A 20,000-nucleotide genomic window follows, 5' to 3' on the forward strand; every position below is an offset into this window, starting at 1 on the left:
TGATCACCTGTTGTACCTGCAGACTGGGCTTTTGCGTCTCATGCACAAGGACCCCCAGGTCCCTTTGCACGGTAGCATGTTTTAATTTGTTTCCATTGAGATAGTAATCCCATTTGTTATTATTTCCTCCAAAGTGTATAACCTCGCATTTATCAACGTTATACTCCATTTGCCATATCCTCGCCCACTCACTCAGCCTGTCCAAATCTCTCTGCAGATCTTCTCCGTCCTCCTGCAGTAGAGTGTGACAGTTGGTGTCTCAGTGAGGGAGTGCTGCTCGGGCTGCAGTAGAGAGTGACAGTTGGTGTCTCAGTGAGGGAGTGCTGCTCGGGCTGCAGTAGAGAGTGACAGTTGGGGAAGTGTGGGGAAGTTTTTTTTTTTTTTGTTTTCTTTTTTTCTTGCTGGTAATGGCTTCAGGGATGGCAGTTCAGGCAGTATGCTGCATCTCCTGTGGGATGTATGTGGTGAGGAAATCCAGTAGTGTTTCAGGAGATTTTAGTTGTAAGAAGTGCATTAGATTGCAGCTTCTGGAGGAGCGTGTAAAGGAGCTGGAGGGGGAGGTAGAGGAACTCCGCATAATTCGGGAGGCGGAGGTGGAAGTTGATAGGAGTTATAGAGAAATAGTAACTCCTAGAAATGAGGCTTGGGTCAATGCCAGGAGGAGGGGTAAGAAGCAATCGGGAAGACAATCCCCTGGGGCGGTTCCCCTCCATAATAGGTTTTCGGTGCTGGAGGCTACAGTTGAGGAGGAATCAACTGAGCATAGAGAGCAGATCTCTGGGGGTGAGCCGAGTGAGAAAGCTCAGGTGGTTAGGGGCTGTAAAAGACTGGGCCTTGTGATTGGGGACTCCACAATTAAGGGGACAGATAGGAGGGTCGGAACTAAAGGTAGGGACTCAGGGTTGGTGTGTTGCCTACCAGGGGCTGGGGTCCGGGATGTGTCTGACAGGGTATTCAGGACTCTTAGGGGGGAGGGAGATAAACCACAAGTTATTGTACATGTGGGGACACACGACATAGGGAGGATAGGGGAAGGGGATATTAGGCAGGGATTTATGGAGTTGGGGTGGAAACTAAAGGCCAAGACTGACAGAGTGGTTATCTCTGGACTCTTGCCTGTACCACGGGATAGTTTAGAGAGGAATAGGGAGAGGGAAGGTTTGAATTCATGGCTGAGGGGATGGTGCAGGAGGGAGGGGTTCAGGTACTTAAGCAATTGGGGCTCGTACTGGGGAAGGTGTGACCTCTATGAGAAGGATGGTCTACACCTTAATCAGAAGGGGACCAATATCCTGGGGGGTAAATTTGCTAAGGCCATGCAGGGAGGTTTAAACTGATTCGGGGGGGGGGAGGGATCCTGAGTAGTGGGGCTGAAAGTGAGGGATGCATGGATGGGGACTGCAATGCACGGCATTGCAGAGGTGGGGTGGAGCAGGGTTTGAAATGTGTATACTTCAATGCCAGGAGTATTCGCAATAAAGTGGGTGAACTTGCAGCGTGGATCAGTACCTGGGACTTCGATGTTGTGGCTATTTCAGAGACATGGATAGAGCAGGGGCAGGAATGGATGCTGCAGGTCCCGGGGTTCAAATGTTTTAGTCGAAGTAGGGAAGGAGGTAGAAGAGGGGGAGGGGTAGCATTATTGGTCAGAGATTGTATCACAGTGTCAGAGAGGAGGTTTGATGAGGACTTATCTGTTGAGGTAGTATGGGCGGAGATTAGAAATAGGAGAGGAGAGGTCACCCTGTTGGGAGTCTTTTATAGACCTCCTAAAAGTTCTAGAGAGGTTGAGGAAAGGATTGCGGAGTCAATCCTGCTTAGGAGTGAAAGTAATAGGGCAATTGTTATGGGGGATTTTAACTTGACTAATATTGACTGGAATTGTTATAGCTCTAGCTCGTTAGAGGGGTCAGTTTTTGTTCAAAGCGTGCAGGAAGGTTTTTTGACTCAGTATGTAGACAGGCCAACTAGAGGTGAGGCTATATTGGATCTGGTGCTGGGAAATGAGCCAGACCAGGTGCTAGACTTGGAAGTTGGTGTGCATTTTGGTGATAGTGACCACAATTCGGTTACGTTCACCTTAGTGATGGAAAGGGATAGGCATGAACCTCGGGCCAGTGGTTTTAGCTGGGGGAAGGGTAATTATGAGGCTATTAGGAGAGAATTAGGAAACATAGGTTGGACTAGGAGATTACAGGGACTGGGAACGTCCGACATGTGGAGTTTTTTCAAGGAGCAGCTACTGCGAGTCTGTGATAGGTATGTCCCTGTCAGGCAAGGAGGAATTGGTAGGGCTAGGGAACCGTGGTGCACCAAAAAAGTTTCTTTGTTGGTTAAAAAGAAAAAGGAGGCTTATGTTCGGATGAGACGTGAGCACTCGGGTAGTGCACTAGAAAGCTTTAGATTGGCTAAGAGGGAGTTGAAGAGCGAGCTTAGAAGGGCTAAAAGGGGACATGAGAAGACTTTGGCGGATAGGGTTAAAGAGAATCCTAAGGCGTTCTATAGGTATGTCAAGAACAGAAGGTTGGTTAGGGCAAGTTTAGGGCCAGTTATAGATGGCAGAGGGAAGTTATGTGTGGAACCGGAGGAGATTGGTGAAGCATTGAACCAATATTTCTCTTCGGTGTTCACGCAAGGGGACATGAATATAGCTGAGGAGGACACTGGGTTGCAAGGGAGTAGAATAGACAGTATTACAGTTGATAAGGAGGATGTGCAGGATATTCTGGAGGGTCTGAAAATAGATAAATCCCCTGGTCCGGATGGGATTTATCCAAGGATTCTCTGGGAGGCAAGAGAAGTGATTGCAGAGCCTCTGGCTCTGATCTTCAGGTCGTCGTTGGCCTCTGGTATAGTACCAGAAGATTGGAGGTTAGCGAATGTTGTCCCATTGTTTAAGAAGGGGAACAGAGACTTCCCCGGGAATTATAGACCGGTGAGTCTCACTTCTGTTGTCGGCAAGATGTTGGAAAAAATTATAAGGGATAGGATTTATAATTATTTGGAGAGTAATGAATTGATAGGTGATAGTCAGCATGGTTTTGTGGCAGGTAGGTCGTGCCTTACTAACCTTATTGAGTTTTTTGAGAAAGTGACCAAGGAGGTGGATGGGGGCAAGGCAGTGGACGTGGTATATATGGATTTTAGTAAGGCGTTTGATAAGGTTCACCATGGTAGGCTTCTGCAGAAAATGCAGATGTATGGGATTGGGGGTGATCTAGGAAATTGGATCAGGAATTGGCTAGCGGATAGGAAACAGAGGGTGGTGGTTGATAGTAAATATTCATCATGGAGTGCGGTTACAAGTGGTGTACCTCAGGGATCTGTTTTGGGGCCACTGCTGTTTGTAATATTTATTAATGATCTGGATGAGGGTATAGTTGGGTGGATTAGCAAATTTGCTGATGACACCAAAGTCGGTGGTGTGGTAGACAGTGAGGAAGGGTGTCGTAGTCTGCAGGAAGACTTAGACAGGTTGCAAAGTTGGGCCGAGAGGTGGCGGATGGAGTTTAATGCGGAGAAGTGTGAGGTAATTCACTTTGGTAGGAATAACAGATGTGTTGAGTATAGGGCTAACGGGAGGACTTTGAATAGTGTGGAGGAGCAGAGGGATCTAGGTGTATGTGTGCATAGATCCCTGAAAGTTGGGAATCAAGTAGATAAGGTTGTTAAGAAGGCATATGGTGTCTTGGCGTTTATTGGTAGGGGGATTGAATTTAGGAGTCGTAGCGTTATGTTGCAACTGTACACAACTCTGGTGCGGCCGCACTTGGAGTACTGTGTGCAGTTCTGGTCCCCACATTACAGGAAGGATGTGGAGGCTTTGGAGAGGGTGCAGAGGAGGTTTACCAGGATGTTGCCTGGTATGGAGGGGAGATCCTATGAGGAGAGGCTGAGGGATTTGGGATTGTTTTCGCTGGAAAGGCGGCGGCTAAGAGGGGATCTTATTGAAACATATAAGATGATTAGAGGTTTAGATAGGGTGGATAGTGATAGCCTTTTTCCTCTGATGGAGAAATCCAGCACGAGGGGGCATGGCTTTAAATTGAGGGGGGGTAGTTATAGAACCGATGTCAGGGGTAGGTTCTTTACCCAGAGGGTGGTGAGGGATTGGAATGCCCTGCCAGCATCAGTAGTAAATGCGCCTAGTTTGGGGGCGTTTAAGAGATCCGTAGATAGGTTCATGGACGAAAAGAAATTGGTTTAGGTTGGAGGGTCACAGTTTTTTTTTTGTTTTTTTTTTAACTGGTCGGTGCAACATCGTGGGCCGAAGGGCCTGTTCTGCGCTGTAATGTTCTATGTTCTTTGTTCTATGTTCCACTCGATTCACTTTTCCACTTATCTTTGTGTCGTCTGCAAACTTCGTTACCCTACACTCCGTCCCCTCCTCCAGATCATCTATATAAATGGTAAACAGTTGCGGCCCGAGTACCGATCCCTGCGGCACGCCACTAGTTACCTTCCTCCAACCGGAAAAACACCCATTTATTCCGACTCTTTGCTTCCTGTCGGATAGCCAGTCCCCAATCCACTTTAACACACTACCCCCAACTCCGTGTGCCCTAATCTTCTTCAGCAGCCTTTTATGGGGCACCTTATCAAACGCCTTTTGGAAATCCAAAAACACCGCATCCACCTGTTTTCCTCCATCAACCGCCCTAGTCACATCTTCATAAAAATCCAACATGTTCGTCAAGCACGACTTTCCCCTCATGAATCCATGCTGCGTCTGATTGATCGAACCATTTCTATCCAGATGCCCTGCTATCTCCTCTTTAATAATGGATTCCAGCATTTTCCCTACTATAGACGTTAAGCTGACCGGCCTATAGTTACCCGCCTTTTGTCTCCTTCCTTTTTTAAACAGCGGCGTAACATTAGCCGTTTTCCAATCAACCGGCACTACCCCAGAATGCAACGAGTTTTGATAAATAATCACTAACGCATCCACTATTACCTCTGACATTTCTTTCAATACCCTGGGATGCATTCCATCCGGACCCGGGGACTTATCCACCTTCAGTCCCATTAGTCTACCCAGCACTGCCTCTCTGGTAACATTAATTGTATTAAGTATTTCTCCTGCTGCCAACCCTCTATCGTTAATATTTGGCAAACTATTTGTGTCCTCCACCGTGAAGACTGACACAAAAAACTTATTTAAAGACTCAGCCATATCCTCATTTCCCACTATTAACTCCCCCCTCTCGTCCTCCAAGGGTCCAACATTCACTCTAGCCACTCTATTCCTTTTTATATATTTATAAAAACTTTTACTATCATTTTTTATATTAATTGCTAGCCTAGCTTCATAGTCTATCCTTCCTTTCTTTATCGCTTTCTTAGTCTCTCTTTGTTGTTTCTTAAATTTTTCCCAATCACTTGTTTCTCCACTATTTGTGGCCACTCTGTACGCAGCTGTTTTTATTTTAATACTCTCCTTTATTTCCTTCGTTATCCACGGCTGGTTCTCCCTTTTCTTACAATCCTTGTTTTTTGCTGGAATATATTTTTGCTGAGAACTGAAAAGGATCTCCTTAAAAATCCTCCACTGTTCCTCAGCTATCCTACCTGCCAGCCTGCTCTCCCAGTCTACCTTAGCCAATTCATCCCTCATCCTATCATATTTCCCTCTGTTCAAACAGAGGACACTGGTTTGGGACCAAACTTTCTCCTCTTCCATCTGAATCAGAAATTCGACCATATTGTGGTCACTAGACCCAAGAGGGTCCTTCACAATAAGATCCTTAATTCTACCTACCTCGTTACACAATACCAGATCCAAAATAGCTCGTTCCCTCGTCGGTTCCGTAACATGCTGTTCAAGGAAACTATCCCGACAGCATTCTAAGAACTCTTCCTCCATTCCACCCTTACCGACTTGAGTCTGCCAGTCAATGTGCATGTTGAAGTCCCCCATGATTATTGCCGTTCCGTTTTTACACGCATCCCTTATCTGCTTGTTTATAGCCCTCCCTACCTCAACATTATTATTTGGGGGCCTATATACCACACCTACTAGTGTCTTTCTCCCTCTACTATTCCTCATCTCTACCCATAATGATTCCACGTTTTGTTCCTCAGAGCCTATGTCATCCCTCAGTACTACCCTGATATTATCTCTTATTAATAGCGCGACCCCACCACCTTTTCCTTCCTGTCTATTCTTCCTAAACGCCTGATACCCCTGGATATTCATCTCCCAGTCCTGGTCACCTTTCAGCCACGTTTCTGTAATGGCCACTAGATCGTACCCACTCGTGCTGATTTGCACCATCAACTCATTTACCTTGTTCCGAATGCTTCGTGCATTCAGGCAAAGTGTCCTTATTCCAGCTTTTATCTGGACCCGCTTTGATGAGTCGCGAACACCCTCTCCCTCTACTCCCTTATCTAAATTACCGCCTTCATTCACTTGCACCCTCTCCTCTACCATTAATTTTGTAATTCCCCTTACCCCTGCATCCTCCACCCCATCAATTAGTTCCTTGATCCTAGTCAACTCTTCTAGCTCCCCTCCCCCCAACCTATCTAGTTTAAATTCTCCCCAGTAACCTTAGCCAACCTACCGGCCAGGATATTGGTCCCCGTGTGATTCAAGTTCCACCCGTTTTTTGTATACAGATCACCCCTGCCCCTAAAGAGGTCCCAATGGTCCAGGAACCTGAATCCCTGCCCCCTGCACCAGTCCCTCAGCCACACATTCATCTTCCACCTCACTCCATTCCTGCCCTCACCTTCCCGTGGCACAGGCAGTAATCCTGAGATTACTACCTTTGCTTTCCTCTTTCTCAGCTGTCTCCCTAATTCCCTGTACTCCCTTTTCATGACCCCTTCTCCCTTCCTACCCACATCAGCGGTACCAATATGTACCGCTACCTCAGGCTCCTCTCCCTCCCACCTCAGGATTTCCGGGACGCGACTAGCGACATCCTGGATCCCGGCCCCAGGGAGGCAGACCACCATGCGAGAATCCCGCCTACCTCCGCAGAAACGCCTGTCTGTCCCCTTCACCATTGAGTCCCCGATTAATACCGCCTTCCTCCTCTTTTCCTTAGCCCTCTGAGTTACAGGGCTGGACTCCACTGCGGAGACACGGCCACTGCTGCTTCCCCCAGGCGGGCTGTCCCCCCCAGCAGTACTCAAGCAGGAGTACTTGTTGTGCAGGGGCAAATCCACTGGGGTGCTCTCAACCACCCTAGCCTTACCCTTCCTGGCCATCACCCACTTGGCCTCCTCCCGTTGCCCTGGTGTGACCACCTGATGATAGCTCTTGTCTATCACCTCCTCATTCTCCCTCATCAGCCTAAGATCCTCGAGCTGCAGTTCCAGCTCCCTAACACGGTCCCTCAGGAACCGCAGCTCGACACACCCCTCACAGATGTGGATGTCCGGGAGGCCAGATGCCTCCAGGACCTCCCACATCCTACACTGGGAACAACACACTGGTTTCACACTCATACTGGACACTTTATGTCAAGTAAGACAGTGAAAAGTTAATAAGAGTGTAAGGAAACAAAAACTCACCCCTGCTCGTCCAAGCCCTGTGAGCCAAAGCCCTGACAGCTCACTCAACTTCCCACTCACTCTGCTGCCCGCTACGATGCTGCCCGCTGTATACTTTGGTGTGCTTTTAAACCCTCCAAAAACTTCCCCAGGCCTCTCCTGGCCCGACTTCCGGTTTTGAAAAAAACCTCCGATTTTAAACCCAAAATTAACTGAAAAAATAAAGAATTAATTAAAGTCAGAAAACCCACTCTCTTACCCTCAGCCTGCTCCTGGGAACAAATCCCTGATATTAACAACTGATATTAAACCCAAACAACTGAGATTAAACCCAAACAACTGATATTAAACCCAGAACAACTGAGATTAAACCCAGAACAACTGATATTAAACCCAAACAACTGAGATTAAACCCAAAACAACTGAGATTAAACCTAAACAACTGATATTAAACCCAAACAACTGAGATTAAACCCAGAACAACTGATATTAAACCCAAACAACTGATATTAAACCCAAACAACTGAGATTAAATCCAAACAACTGATATTAAACCCAAACAACTGAGATTAAACCCAAATAACTGATATTAAATCCAAACAACTGAGATTAAACCCAAACAACTGAGATTAAACCCAAACAACTGAGATTAAACCCAAACAACTGAGATTAAACCCAAATAACTGATATTAAATCCAAACAACTGAGATTAAACCCAAACAACTGAGATTAAACCCAAACAACTGAGATTAAACCCAAACAACTGAGATTAAATCCAAACAACTGAGATTAAATCCACAACAACTGGGATTAAACCCAAACAACTGAGATTAAACCCAAACAACTGAGATTAAATCCAAACAACTGAGATTAAATCCAAACAACTGAGATTAAATCCAAACAACTGATATTAAACCCAAACCACTGAGATTAAATCCAAACAACTGAGATTAAACCCACAACAACTGAGATTAAACCCACAACAACTGGGATTAAACCCAAACAACTGAGATTCAATCCAAACAACTGAGATTAAACCCACAACAACTGAGATTAAATCCAAACAACTGATATTAAACCCAAACAACTGAGATTAAATCCAAACAACTGACATTAAACCCAAACAACTGAGATTAAACCCAAACAACTGAGATTAAACCCAAACAACTGAGATTAAACCCAAACAACTGAGATTAAATCCAAACAACTGACATTAAACCCAAACAACTGAGATTAAACCCAAACAACTGAGATTAAACCCAAACAACTGAGATTAAACCCAAACAACTGAGATTAAACCCAAACAACTGAGATTAAATCCAAACAACTGAGATTAAATCCACAACAACTGAGATTAAATCCAAACAACTGAGATTAAACCCAAACAACTGAGATTAAACCCAAACAACTGAGATTAAATCCAAACAACTGACATTAAACCCAAACAACTGAGATTAAACCCAAACAACTGAGATTAAACCCAAACAACTGAGATTAAACCAAAACAACTGAGATTAAACCCAAACAACTGAGATTAAACCCAAATAACTGATATTAAATCCAAACAACTGAGATTAAACCCAAACAACTGAGATTAAACCCAAACAACTGAGATTAAACCCAAACAACTGAGATTAAATCCAAACAACTGAGATTAAATCCACAACAACTGGGATTAAACCCAAACAACTGAGATTAAACCCAAACAACTGAGATTAAATCCAAACAACTGAGATTAAATCCAAACAACTGAGATTAAATCCAAACAACTGATATTAAACCCAAACCACTGAGATTAAATCCAAACAACTGAGATTAAACCCACAACAACTGAGATTAAACCCACAACAACTGGGATTAAACCCAAACAACTGAGATTCAATCCAAACAACTGAGATTAAACCCACAACAACTGAGATTAAATCCAAACAACTGATATTAAACCCAAACAACTGAGATTAAATCCAAACAACTGACATTAAACCCAAACAACTGAGATTAAACCCAAACAACTGAGATTAAACCCAAACAACTGAGATTAAACCCAAACAACTGAGATTAAATCCAAACAACTGACATTAAACCCAAACAACTGAGATTAAACCCAAACAACTGAGATTAAACCCAAACAACTGAGATTAAACCCAAACAACTGAGATTAAACCCAAACAACTGAGATTAAATCCAAACAACTGAGATTAAATCCACAACAACTGAGATTAAATCCAAACAACTGAGATTAAACCCAAACAACTGAGATTAAACCCAAACAACTGAGATTAAATCCAAACAACTGACATTAAACCCAAACAACTGAGATTAAACCCAAACAACTGAGATTAAACCCAAACAACTGAGATTAAACCCAAACAACTGAGATTAAATCCAAACAACTGAGATTAAATCCACAACAACTGAGATTAAATCCAAACAACTGAGATTAAACCCAAACAACTGAGATTAAATCCAAACAACTGAGATTAAATCCACAACAACTGAGATTAAATCCACAACAACTGGGATTAAACCCGAACAACTGAGATTAAACCCAAACAACTGAGATTAAACCCAAACAACTGAGATTAAACCCAAACAACTGAGATTAAACCCAAACAACTGAGATTAAACCCAAACAACTGAGATTAAACCCAAACAACTGAGATTAAATCCACAACAACTGGGATTAAACCCAAACAACTGAGATTAAACCCAAACAACTGAGATTAAACCCAAACAACTGAGATTAAACCCAAACAACTGAGATTAAACCCAAACAACTGAGATTAAATCCAAACAACTGAGATTAAATCCACAACAACTGAGATTAAATCCAAACAACTGAGATTAAACCCAAACAACTGAGATTAAACCCAAACAACTGAGATTAAATCCAAACAACTGACATTAAACCCAAACAACTGAGATTAAACCCAAACAACTGAGATTAAACCCAAACAACTGAGATTAAACCCAAACAACTGAGATTATATCCAAACAACTGAGATTAAATCCACAACAACTGAGATTAAATCCAAACAACTGAGATTAAACCCAAACAACTGAGATTAAATCCAAACAACTGAGATTAAATCCACAACAACTGAGATTAAATCCACAACAACTGGGATTAAACCCGAACAACTGAGATTAAACCCAAACAACTGAGATTAAACCCAAACAACTGAGATTAAACCCAAACAACTGAGATTAAACCCAAACAACTGAGATTAAATCCAAACAACTGAGATTAAATCCACAACAACTGGGATTAAACCCGAACAACTGAGATTAAACCCAAACAACTGAGATTAAACCCAAACAACTGATATTAAACCCAAACAACTGAGATTAAACCCAAACAACTGATATTAAACCCAAACAACTGAGATTAAATCCAAACAACTGACATTAAACCCAAACAACTGAGATTAAATCCAAACAACTGAGATTAAATCCACAACAACTGAGATTAAATCCACAACAACTGGGATTAAACCCGAACAACTGAGATTAAACCCAAACAACTGAGATTAAACCCAAACAACTGAGATTAAATTAAATTAAATTAAACTGTACAGGTCGCACCTGCCCCTAAAGAGATGAAGAGTAATTTCTTTACTCTAATGGCAATGAATCTTTGGAATTCTCTAACTCGGAGTTATGGGTGCTCCTTTGTTGAATAAATATAAGGCTGGAGCAGACAGATTTGTGGTGTCATAAAATTAGGGGATATGGGGGTGGGTGGGAAAGTGAAGATAAAGCCCAGGATCAGTCAGGATTGGACTGAGTGGCAGAGCAGGCTTGAGGGGCCAAATGGCCTCCTCCTGCTCTTATTTCTTATGTTCTTCTATCTTGTGAACTGCGAGTGTTCATTAGCAGAAAAGCCGGAAAAATATTCAAAGTGAAGCAGGGAGAGGAAGATGAATCCATGGGAAGACAGAGAGTTGAGAATCTGAGAGATAGGCCAGACAACAAGGTGAGTTTCAAACCGTTCCAGGGTGGTTTTAGCTCCTAATTCGATAATCTGGACATCTCTCCAAAAGAAACAGATTTGAAACATTGTGGTCAAGTATTTTGAGATTTATTAAGCACACATTGCATACATTTACACACCCACTTAACTGAGAAACCCACATGTGATGGTGATGGGCTCGAACACGTTACAGTTCCCAGCTGAATAATCAGTTAAACAGACACTTTGCAATCAAAACCCTCGTGATTTTCTCCTGTTTCTTCCGAGGCTTTTCTGAGGCATAGGTTTGGGTTTGTGAAAGCCCATTAATGAGAATCTGATAGACCTGATCGTGTAAAGAAAAAAACAGAAAAAGACAAGCTGTACAGACTCGGCAGGTCAGGCAGGAACTGCGGAGTGAAACACAGTTAATGTTTCAGCTCAAAAGCCAGCACATTGACTCGAAATACTAAATTTTACTGATCTCCACAGACGTTGTTTTGCTGAGAGTGCATCCTTGGCAGGATTTTCCTGTGATTTTAGTCCTAATCATATCTTGCTCACATGAGCAGCCTGGGAATGGAGGGATACAAACGATTGGTCTAGTTGGACCAAGGAGCGGCACAGGCTTGGAGGGCCGAAGGGCCTGTTTCCTGTGCTGTACTGTTCTTTGTTCTTTGTTACACTTTTACATCTTCACAATGGGACCAACAGGGACCGTTCACCGGTTCTATGAATCGAATGGAGTGAAGATACAAACATATTGCTTCCTGCTCCACCAGCAGTATCACTACTCCAGATAAGGAGGATCTGATTGGAGCCAGCATATATCAATTTGGTTAATAAAGCTGATGTAATTTCTTCTTTCACTGGGTTCGTGAGATCAGTTGTCAAATATTTCACTTTTCATACACTCACTTCCTATTCTATAGATAAAACAATAAGCCTGTATTCTATTCTGTACCGACCAACATCAACCTGTCACAACCTTCAGAAAAAGGATGATATCTCCCCAGAATTTAGCTTGGATTAACAGTGGTCTGTTTGCCCATTCACAGGGGGCCCATTCTCAGGGGGCTCCACACAGATCATTCTCTCATTAAGCAGAAAGTTAAAAATGGTCAATGTTGGGTCAATCTCTGTCCAACAGCCCAGTAGTCAGTATTTTCAAATTGAGGGTATGTTTCCCTATTTAACAAAGCAAAAGCTAAAGTTCCCACAATCCTGTCACATGAAGAAGAATCAATAATGATGTAACAGTAGCACACAGCGAGCAATGAATCCTTTGCTAGCTACTTAACATTGTAAGGCAGGACGATTAGTGAGCAAAGCTGTCAAACACACAGGCCATCATGCGCTGACTGATACAATCCATCACCAACAATCTTCTGGAGTAAGCCACAGCCGAGAGTTAATCATCTGCAATACTCAAATGAAGATCCACATCCGGAAATCGATTCTTGAGTGACAGCTGCAGCTATATCACAGACAGGAGACATAATTCATATTGCAGTGAGGGTGCAGGGAAATTGTGAAGTAGAGTTTGGGGACAAAAAGTCACATTCACTGCCAATCACTGTCTGGAACTGCACTGGCCATACGGAACAGGTGACATTGCTTCCAACGTTTGTAGTGAAAATGGGACTGGAGAAATGAGTTCAGTGAGGGAGCGAGAGAAGCAAAGGGGAGACTGGATGAAGCAAAGAAAAAGACAGAGAAATAGAGATGGGCACAGAAAGAAAAGGGAGAAAAAGAAAGAGCAGGACAGACTCAAGGAAAAGAGAGAGAGGGAGGGATGGAGACAAAGCAAGTGGCCGAGTAAGACAGAAGGTGAGAAGAGAGAGAGACAAACATTGAAGGTCGGAGAGAGAGAGATGACAAGAGATCAAGACAGAGAGAGAGAGAGAGTTAGCAAGAAATTGAGAGGGAGACAGAGGACAGACATTGAGGCAGCAACAGAGATGGATAGAGGGAGAAAGAGAGCAAAGGAAAGAGAGAGGAAGACAGAGAGAGAGAGAGAGGTGATCTTGGGGTCAGCAGAGCAATGTGAGGTTGTTTCAGACTTTCTTTGCCCTCAATCTGTGAGGGGTTTGGACCAATGGGACTGGACTGTGACAATGCTCCCCACTTCAGCTACACTATAGAGGTTCAGACACCAACGCAGGAACAGGAGGAGGCCACTCGGCCCTTCAACAGGAGGGTGGTCTGGATAATACAAGGATAATCAGCAGGATAGTGAAGCTGCTTTTAATCTGACATGGAGCTCCTGATCTGTGAATTCAGAGTGAGAGGCAGGAATTGATGTCACCAATATTTAATCTCCAAACAGATTCTCACCTCAAGAATAATGTTCTGCATCACTTCAACACCAACATGTCCCATGAATTTAATCACCAATTTAATCTGCGTGCCGCCAATGCCTAAAGACAAAAATCACAATTTTAGAAGGTTAAACACACTCAGCAACCACACTCTGGTGCCTGTTAGGGACACTGAGGGAGCATTTAGCATGGCCAATGCAACTAAGCAACACGTCTTTCAGACTGTGGGAGGAAACTGGAAGGAAAGCACCCAAAGGAAACCCACGCAGACATGGGGAGAATGTGCAGACTCCGCGCAGACAGTGACCCAAGCTGGGAATCGAACCCGTGTCCCTGGCGAGGCAACAATGCGAACCACTGTGCCTCTGAGATACAGGAAAATGAGAGTGTGTGAGGGAGAGATACAACAAACTACAGAAAATGTGTGAGTGTGAGGAACAGATACAGCAAGATACAGAGAATGTGAGAATGAGAGAGAATGATGCTGCCGATATATGGAATGTGAGCGAGAGAGGGATACTGCCAGATATCTATATATGTATATATACATATATATATGGGATCAGAGGTGAGCTGGCAAGGTGGAAACAGAATTGGCTCAGTCATAGAAGACAGAGGGTAGCAGTGGAAGGGTTTCTGAACGGAGGGCTGTGACAAGTGGCGTTCCTCAGGGATCAGGACTGGGACCTTTGCTGTTTGTAATATATATAAATGATTTGGAGGAAAATGTAACTGGATTGATTAGTAAGTTTGCGGACGACACAAAGGTTGGTGGGTTTGCGGATAGCAATGAGGACCATGAGAGGACACAGCAGGATATAAATCGTTTGGAGGCTTGGGTGGAGAGATGGCAGATGGAGTTTAATCCGGACAAATGTGAGGTAATGCATTTGGGAAGGTCTAATACAGATGGAAAGATACAGTAAATGGCAGAACCATGAAGTGTATTGATAGAGGGATCTGGGTGTACAGGTACACAGGTCACTGAAAGTGGCAATGCAGGTGGAGAAGGTAGTCAAGAAGGCATACGGCATGCTTGCCTTCATCAGCCGGGGCATTGAGTTTAAAAATTGGCAAGTCATGTTGCAGCTTTATTAAACCTTAGTTGGGCCGCACTTGGAATATCGTGCTCAATTCTGGTCGCCACACTACCAGAAGGATTGGAGGCTTTGGAGAGGGTACAGAAAAGATTTACCAGACCGTTGCCTGGTACGGAGGGCATTACCTATGAGGAGAGGTTGGAGAAACTTGGTTTGTTCTATTTGGAATGACGGAGGTTGAGGGGCGACCTGATAGAAGTCTACAAGATTATGAGAGGCATGGACACAGTGGATAGTCAGAAGCTTTTTCCCAGGGTGGAAGAGTCAATTACTAGGGGGCATAGGTTTAAGGTGCGAGGGGCAAGGTTTAAAGGAGATGTACGAGGCAGGTTTTTTACACAAAGGGTGTGGGTGCCTGGAACTCGCTGCTGGGGTTGTAGTGGAAGCAGATACGACAGTGAGTTTTAAGAGGCGTCTGGACAAATACATGAATAGTATGGGAGTAGAAGGATATGGTCCCCAGAAGGGTAGGGGGTTTTAGTTCAGTTAGGCAGCATGGTCGGTGCAGGCTAGGAGGGCCGAAGGGCCTGTTCTTATGCTGTAATTTTCTTTGTTCTTTGTTCTTTCTTTGACATAGAGAATGTGTGCTTGTGAGAAATACAACAAGCTAGAGAGAATATGTCTCTGTGTGAAAGGGAGATACAGCAGAATATAGCGAATGTGTGTACAAAAGAGTGAGTATAAAGAGCTTGGTAGGAAGTTAAAAAGCAGGACCCCAGGGGTAGTAATCTCAGGATTGCTACCTGTGCCACGTGCCAGTGAGGGTAAGAGTAGGATGCTCGGGCGGATGAACACGTGGCTGAGGAACTGGTGCAGGGGGCAGGGTTTCAGATTTCTAGATCATTGGGACCTCTTCTGGGGCAGTTGGGACCGGTACAAGAGAGACGGGTTACACCTGAACTACAAGGGGACCAATATGCTTGCAGGGAGGTTTGCTAGTGCTATTGGGGAGGGTTTAAGCTAGATTTGCAGGGGGATGGGAACCAGAGTGCCAGAGCAGGTAGTGGAGCGGGGGTGAAAATAAATGATGTTAATAGTTCATGCAAAATCACAAATAGAAGGGTTGTGTCTGGTGGTAATAATCTTCTGAGGTGTGTCTATTTCAATGCCAGGAGTATTGTGGGGAAGGCAGACGAGCTGAGGGCGTGGATTGACACATGGAATTATGACATTATAGCCATTAGTGAAACTTGGCTACAGGAGTGGCAGGACTGGCAGCTCAATGTTCCAGAGTTCCGATGTTTCGGACGTGATAGAGGCAGAGGGATGAAGGGTGGCATTGCTAGTCAGGGAAAATGTTACAGCAGTGCTCAGGCAGGACAGATTAGAGGGCTTGTCTGCCAAGGCCATATGGGTGGAGCTGAGAAACAGGAAAGGTATGACCATGTTAATGGGGTTGTATTATGGACCACCCAATAGTCAGCGAGAATTGGAGGACCAAATCTGCAGAGAGATAGCAGACAACTGTAGGAAACATAAAGTTGTGATAGTAGGGGATTTTAATTTTCCACATATAGATTGGGACTCCCATATTGTTAAAGGTCTAGATGGGTTAGAGTTTGTAAAATGTGTCCAGGAACATTTTCTAAATCAATAAATAGAGGTACCAACTAAAGAGGATGCAATATTAGATCTCCTATTCGGAAACAAAGAACAAAGAACAGTACAGCACAGGAAACAGGCCCTTCGGCCCTCCAAGCCTGTGCCGATAATTGGTCCAACTAGACCATTCATTTGTATCCCTCCATTCCCAGACTGCTCATGTGACTATCCAGGTAAGTCTTAAACAATGTCAGCGAGTCTGCCTCCACCACCCTACTTGGCTGTGCATTCCAGGCTCCCACCACTCTCTGTGTAAAAAACGTCCCTCTGATATCTGAGTTATACCTTGCCCCTCTCACCTTGAGCCGTGACCCCTCGTGATCGTCACCTCCGACCTGGGAAAAAGCTTCCCACTGTTCACCCTATCTATACCCTTCATAATCTTGTACACCTCTATTAGGTCTCCCCTCATTCTCCGTTTTTCCAGGGAGAACAAGCCCAGTTTAACCAATCTCTCCTCATAGCTAAGACCCTCCATACCAGGCAACATCCTGGTAAACCTTCCCTGCACTCTCTCTAAAGCCTCCACGTCCTTCTGGTAGTGCGGCGACCAGAACTGGACGCAGTACTCCAAATGTGGCCTAACCAGCGTTCTATACAGCTGCAACATCAGACTCCAGCTTTTATACTATATACCCCGCCCTATAAAGGCAAGCATACCATATGCCTTCTTCACCACCTTCTCCACCTGTCCTGCCACCTTCAAGGATTCGTAGACTTGCACACCTAGGACCCTCTGTGTTTCTATAATCTTGATGGCTCTGCCATTTATTGTATAACTCCCCCCTACATTAGTTCTTCCAAAATGCATCACTTCGCATTTATCTGGATTAAATTCCATCTGCCATTTCACCGCCCAATTTTCCAGCCTATCTATATCTTGCTGTATTGTCCGATAATGTTCATCGCTATCTGCAAGTCCAGTCATCTTCGTGTCATCTGCAAACTTGCTGATAACACCAGTTACACCTTCTTCCAAATCATTTATATATATCACAAATAGCAGAGGTCCCAGTACAGAGCCCTGCGGAACACCACTGGTAAGGAGTTTAACAACACCAGGATAAAGTCCAACAGGTTTAATTGGTAGCAAAAGCCACACAAGCTTTCGGAGCCCCAAGCCCCTTCACAGCATGAACACCACTGGTCACAGAGCTCCAGCCGGAAAAAGACCCTTTGACTGCTACCCTCTGTCTCCTGTGGCCAAGCCAGTTTTCTACCCATCTAGCCACCTCTCCTTGTATCCCATCAGCCTTAACCTTCTTAACCAACCTGCCATGAGGGACTTTGTCAAATGCAAACTTTGCCAAACGAGTTAGGACAAGTGACCGAAGTGTGTGTAGGGGAACACTTTGGTTCCAGTGATCATAACGCCATTAGTTTCAACTTGATCATGGATAAAGATAGATCTGGTCCTCAGGTTGAGGTTCTAAACTGGAAAAAGGCCAAGTTTGAAGAAATGAGAAAGGATCTAAAAAGCGTGGATTGGGACAGGCTGTTCTCTGGCAAGGATGTGATTGGTAAGTGGGAGGCCTTCAAAGGAGAAATTTTGAGAGTGCAGAGTTTGTATGTTCCTGTCAGGATTAAAGACAAAGTGAATAAGGATAAGAAACCTTGGTTCTCGAGGGATATTGGAACTCTGATAAAGAAGAAGAGAGAGATGTATGACATGTATAGGCAACAGGGAGCAAATAAGATGCTTGAGGAGCATAAAAAGTGCAAGAAAATACTTAAGAAAGAAATCAGGAGGGCTAAAAGAAGACATGAGGTTGCTTTGGCAGACAAGGTGAAGGATAATTCTAAGAGCTTCTACAGGTATATTAAGAGCAAAAGGATAGTAAGGGATAAAATTGGTCCTCTTGAAGATCAGAGTGGTCGGCTATGTATGGAACCAAAAGAAATGGGGGAGATATTAAATGGGTTTTTGCATTCGTATTTACTAAGGAAACTGGCATGGAGTCTATGGAAATAAGGCAAACAAGTAGGGAGGTCATGGAACATATACAGATTAAAGGGGAGGAGGTGCTTGCTGTCTTGAGGCAAATCAGAGTAGATAAATCCCTGGGACCGGACAGGGTATTCCGTCGGACCTTGAAGGAGACGAGTGTTGAAATTGCAGGGGCCCTGGCAGATATATTTAAAATGTCGGTATCCACGGGTGAGGTGCCGGATGATTGGAGGATAGCTCATGTTGTTCCGTTGTTTAAAAAAGGCTCAAAAAGTAATGCGGGAAATTATAGGCCGGTAAGTTTGATGTCAGTAGTAGGTAAATTATTGGAAGGAGTACTAAGAGATCGGATCTACAAATATTTGGACAGACAGTGACTTATTAGGGAGAGTCAACATGGCTTTGTGCGTGGTAGGTCATGTTTAACCAATCTATTAGAGCTTTTCAAGGAGGTTACCAGGAAAGTGGATGAAGGGAAGGCAGTGGATGTTGTCTACATGGACTTCAGTAAGGCCTTTGACAAGGTCCCGCATGGGAGGTTAGTTAGGAAGGTTCAGTCGCCAGGTATACATGGAGAGGTAGTAAACTGGATTAGACATTGGCTCAATGAAAGATCACAGTAAGAGTTTTAACAACACCAGCAACAGGTTTATTTGGTAGCAAATGCCATTAGCTTTCGGAGCGCTGCTCCTTCGTCAGATGGAGTGGAAATCTGCTCTCAAACAGGGCACAGAGACACAAAATCAAGTTTTGTGTCTCTGTGCCCTGTTTGAGAGCAGATTTCCACTCCATCTGACGAAGGAGCAGCGCTCCGAAAGCTAATGACACTTGCTACCAAATAAACCTGTTGGACTTTAACCTGGTGTTGTTAAAACTTTGACTGTGTTTACCCCAGTCCAACGCTGGCATCTCCACATCAATGGAAGAAGCCAGAGAGTGGTTGTGGAGGATTGCTTCTCTGAGTGGAGGCCTGTGACTCGTGGTGTGCCACAGGGATCAGTGCTGGGTCCATTATTGTTTGTCATCTATATCAATGATCTGGATGATAATGTGGTCAATTGGATCAGCAAGTTTGCTGATGATGCAAAGATTGGAGGTGTACTGGACAGTGAGGAAGGTTTTCAAAGCTTGCAGAGGGATTTGGACCTGCTAGAAAAATGGGCTGAAAAATGGCAGATGGAGTTTAATGCAGACAAGTGTGAGGTATTGCACTTTGGAAGGACAAACCAAGGTAGAACATACAAGGTAAATGGTAGGACACTGAACAGTGCAGTAGAACAGAGGGATCTGGGAATACAGATACATAATTCCCTAAAAGTGGCGTCACAGGTGGATAGGGTCGTAAAGAGTGCTTTTGGTACATTGGCCTTTATAAATCAAAGTATTGAGTATAAGAGTTGGAATGTTATGGTGAGGTTGTATAAGACATTGGTGAGGCCGAATTCAGAGTATTGTGTGCAGTTTTCGTCACCTAATTACAGGAAGGATATTAATAAGGTTGAAAGAGTGCAGAGAAGGTTTACAAGGATGTTGCCGGGACTTGAGAAACTGAGTTACAGAGAAAGGTTGAA

General features: G+C 44.1%; 1 protein-coding gene across 1 annotated transcript in view; it reads right to left on the reverse strand.

Moving 5' to 3' along the window:
• Positions 1 to 11,571: 11,571 nt before the first annotated feature.
• Positions 11,572 to 20,000, reverse strand: part of LOC144487450 (uncharacterized) — a 142,169-nt gene continuing 133,740 nt past the window's right edge. The window contains exons 10-11 of the mRNA XM_078205528.1: positions 13,796 to 13,878; positions 11,572 to 12,935 (exon numbers count right to left, since the gene is read on the reverse strand). Of these exons, the coding sequence (XP_078061654.1) occupies positions 12,870 to 12,935; positions 13,796 to 13,878 (149 nt within the window). The 3' untranslated portion in view covers positions 11,572 to 12,869. The remainder of the gene's footprint in view (positions 12,936 to 13,795; positions 13,879 to 20,000) is intronic.

This window comes from Mustelus asterias, unplaced genomic scaffold (genome assembly GCF_964213995.1).
Source record: "Mustelus asterias unplaced genomic scaffold, sMusAst1.hap1.1 HAP1_SCAFFOLD_799, whole genome shotgun sequence".
Classification (NCBI taxonomy): Eukaryota; Metazoa; Chordata; class Chondrichthyes; order Carcharhiniformes; family Triakidae; genus Mustelus; species Mustelus asterias.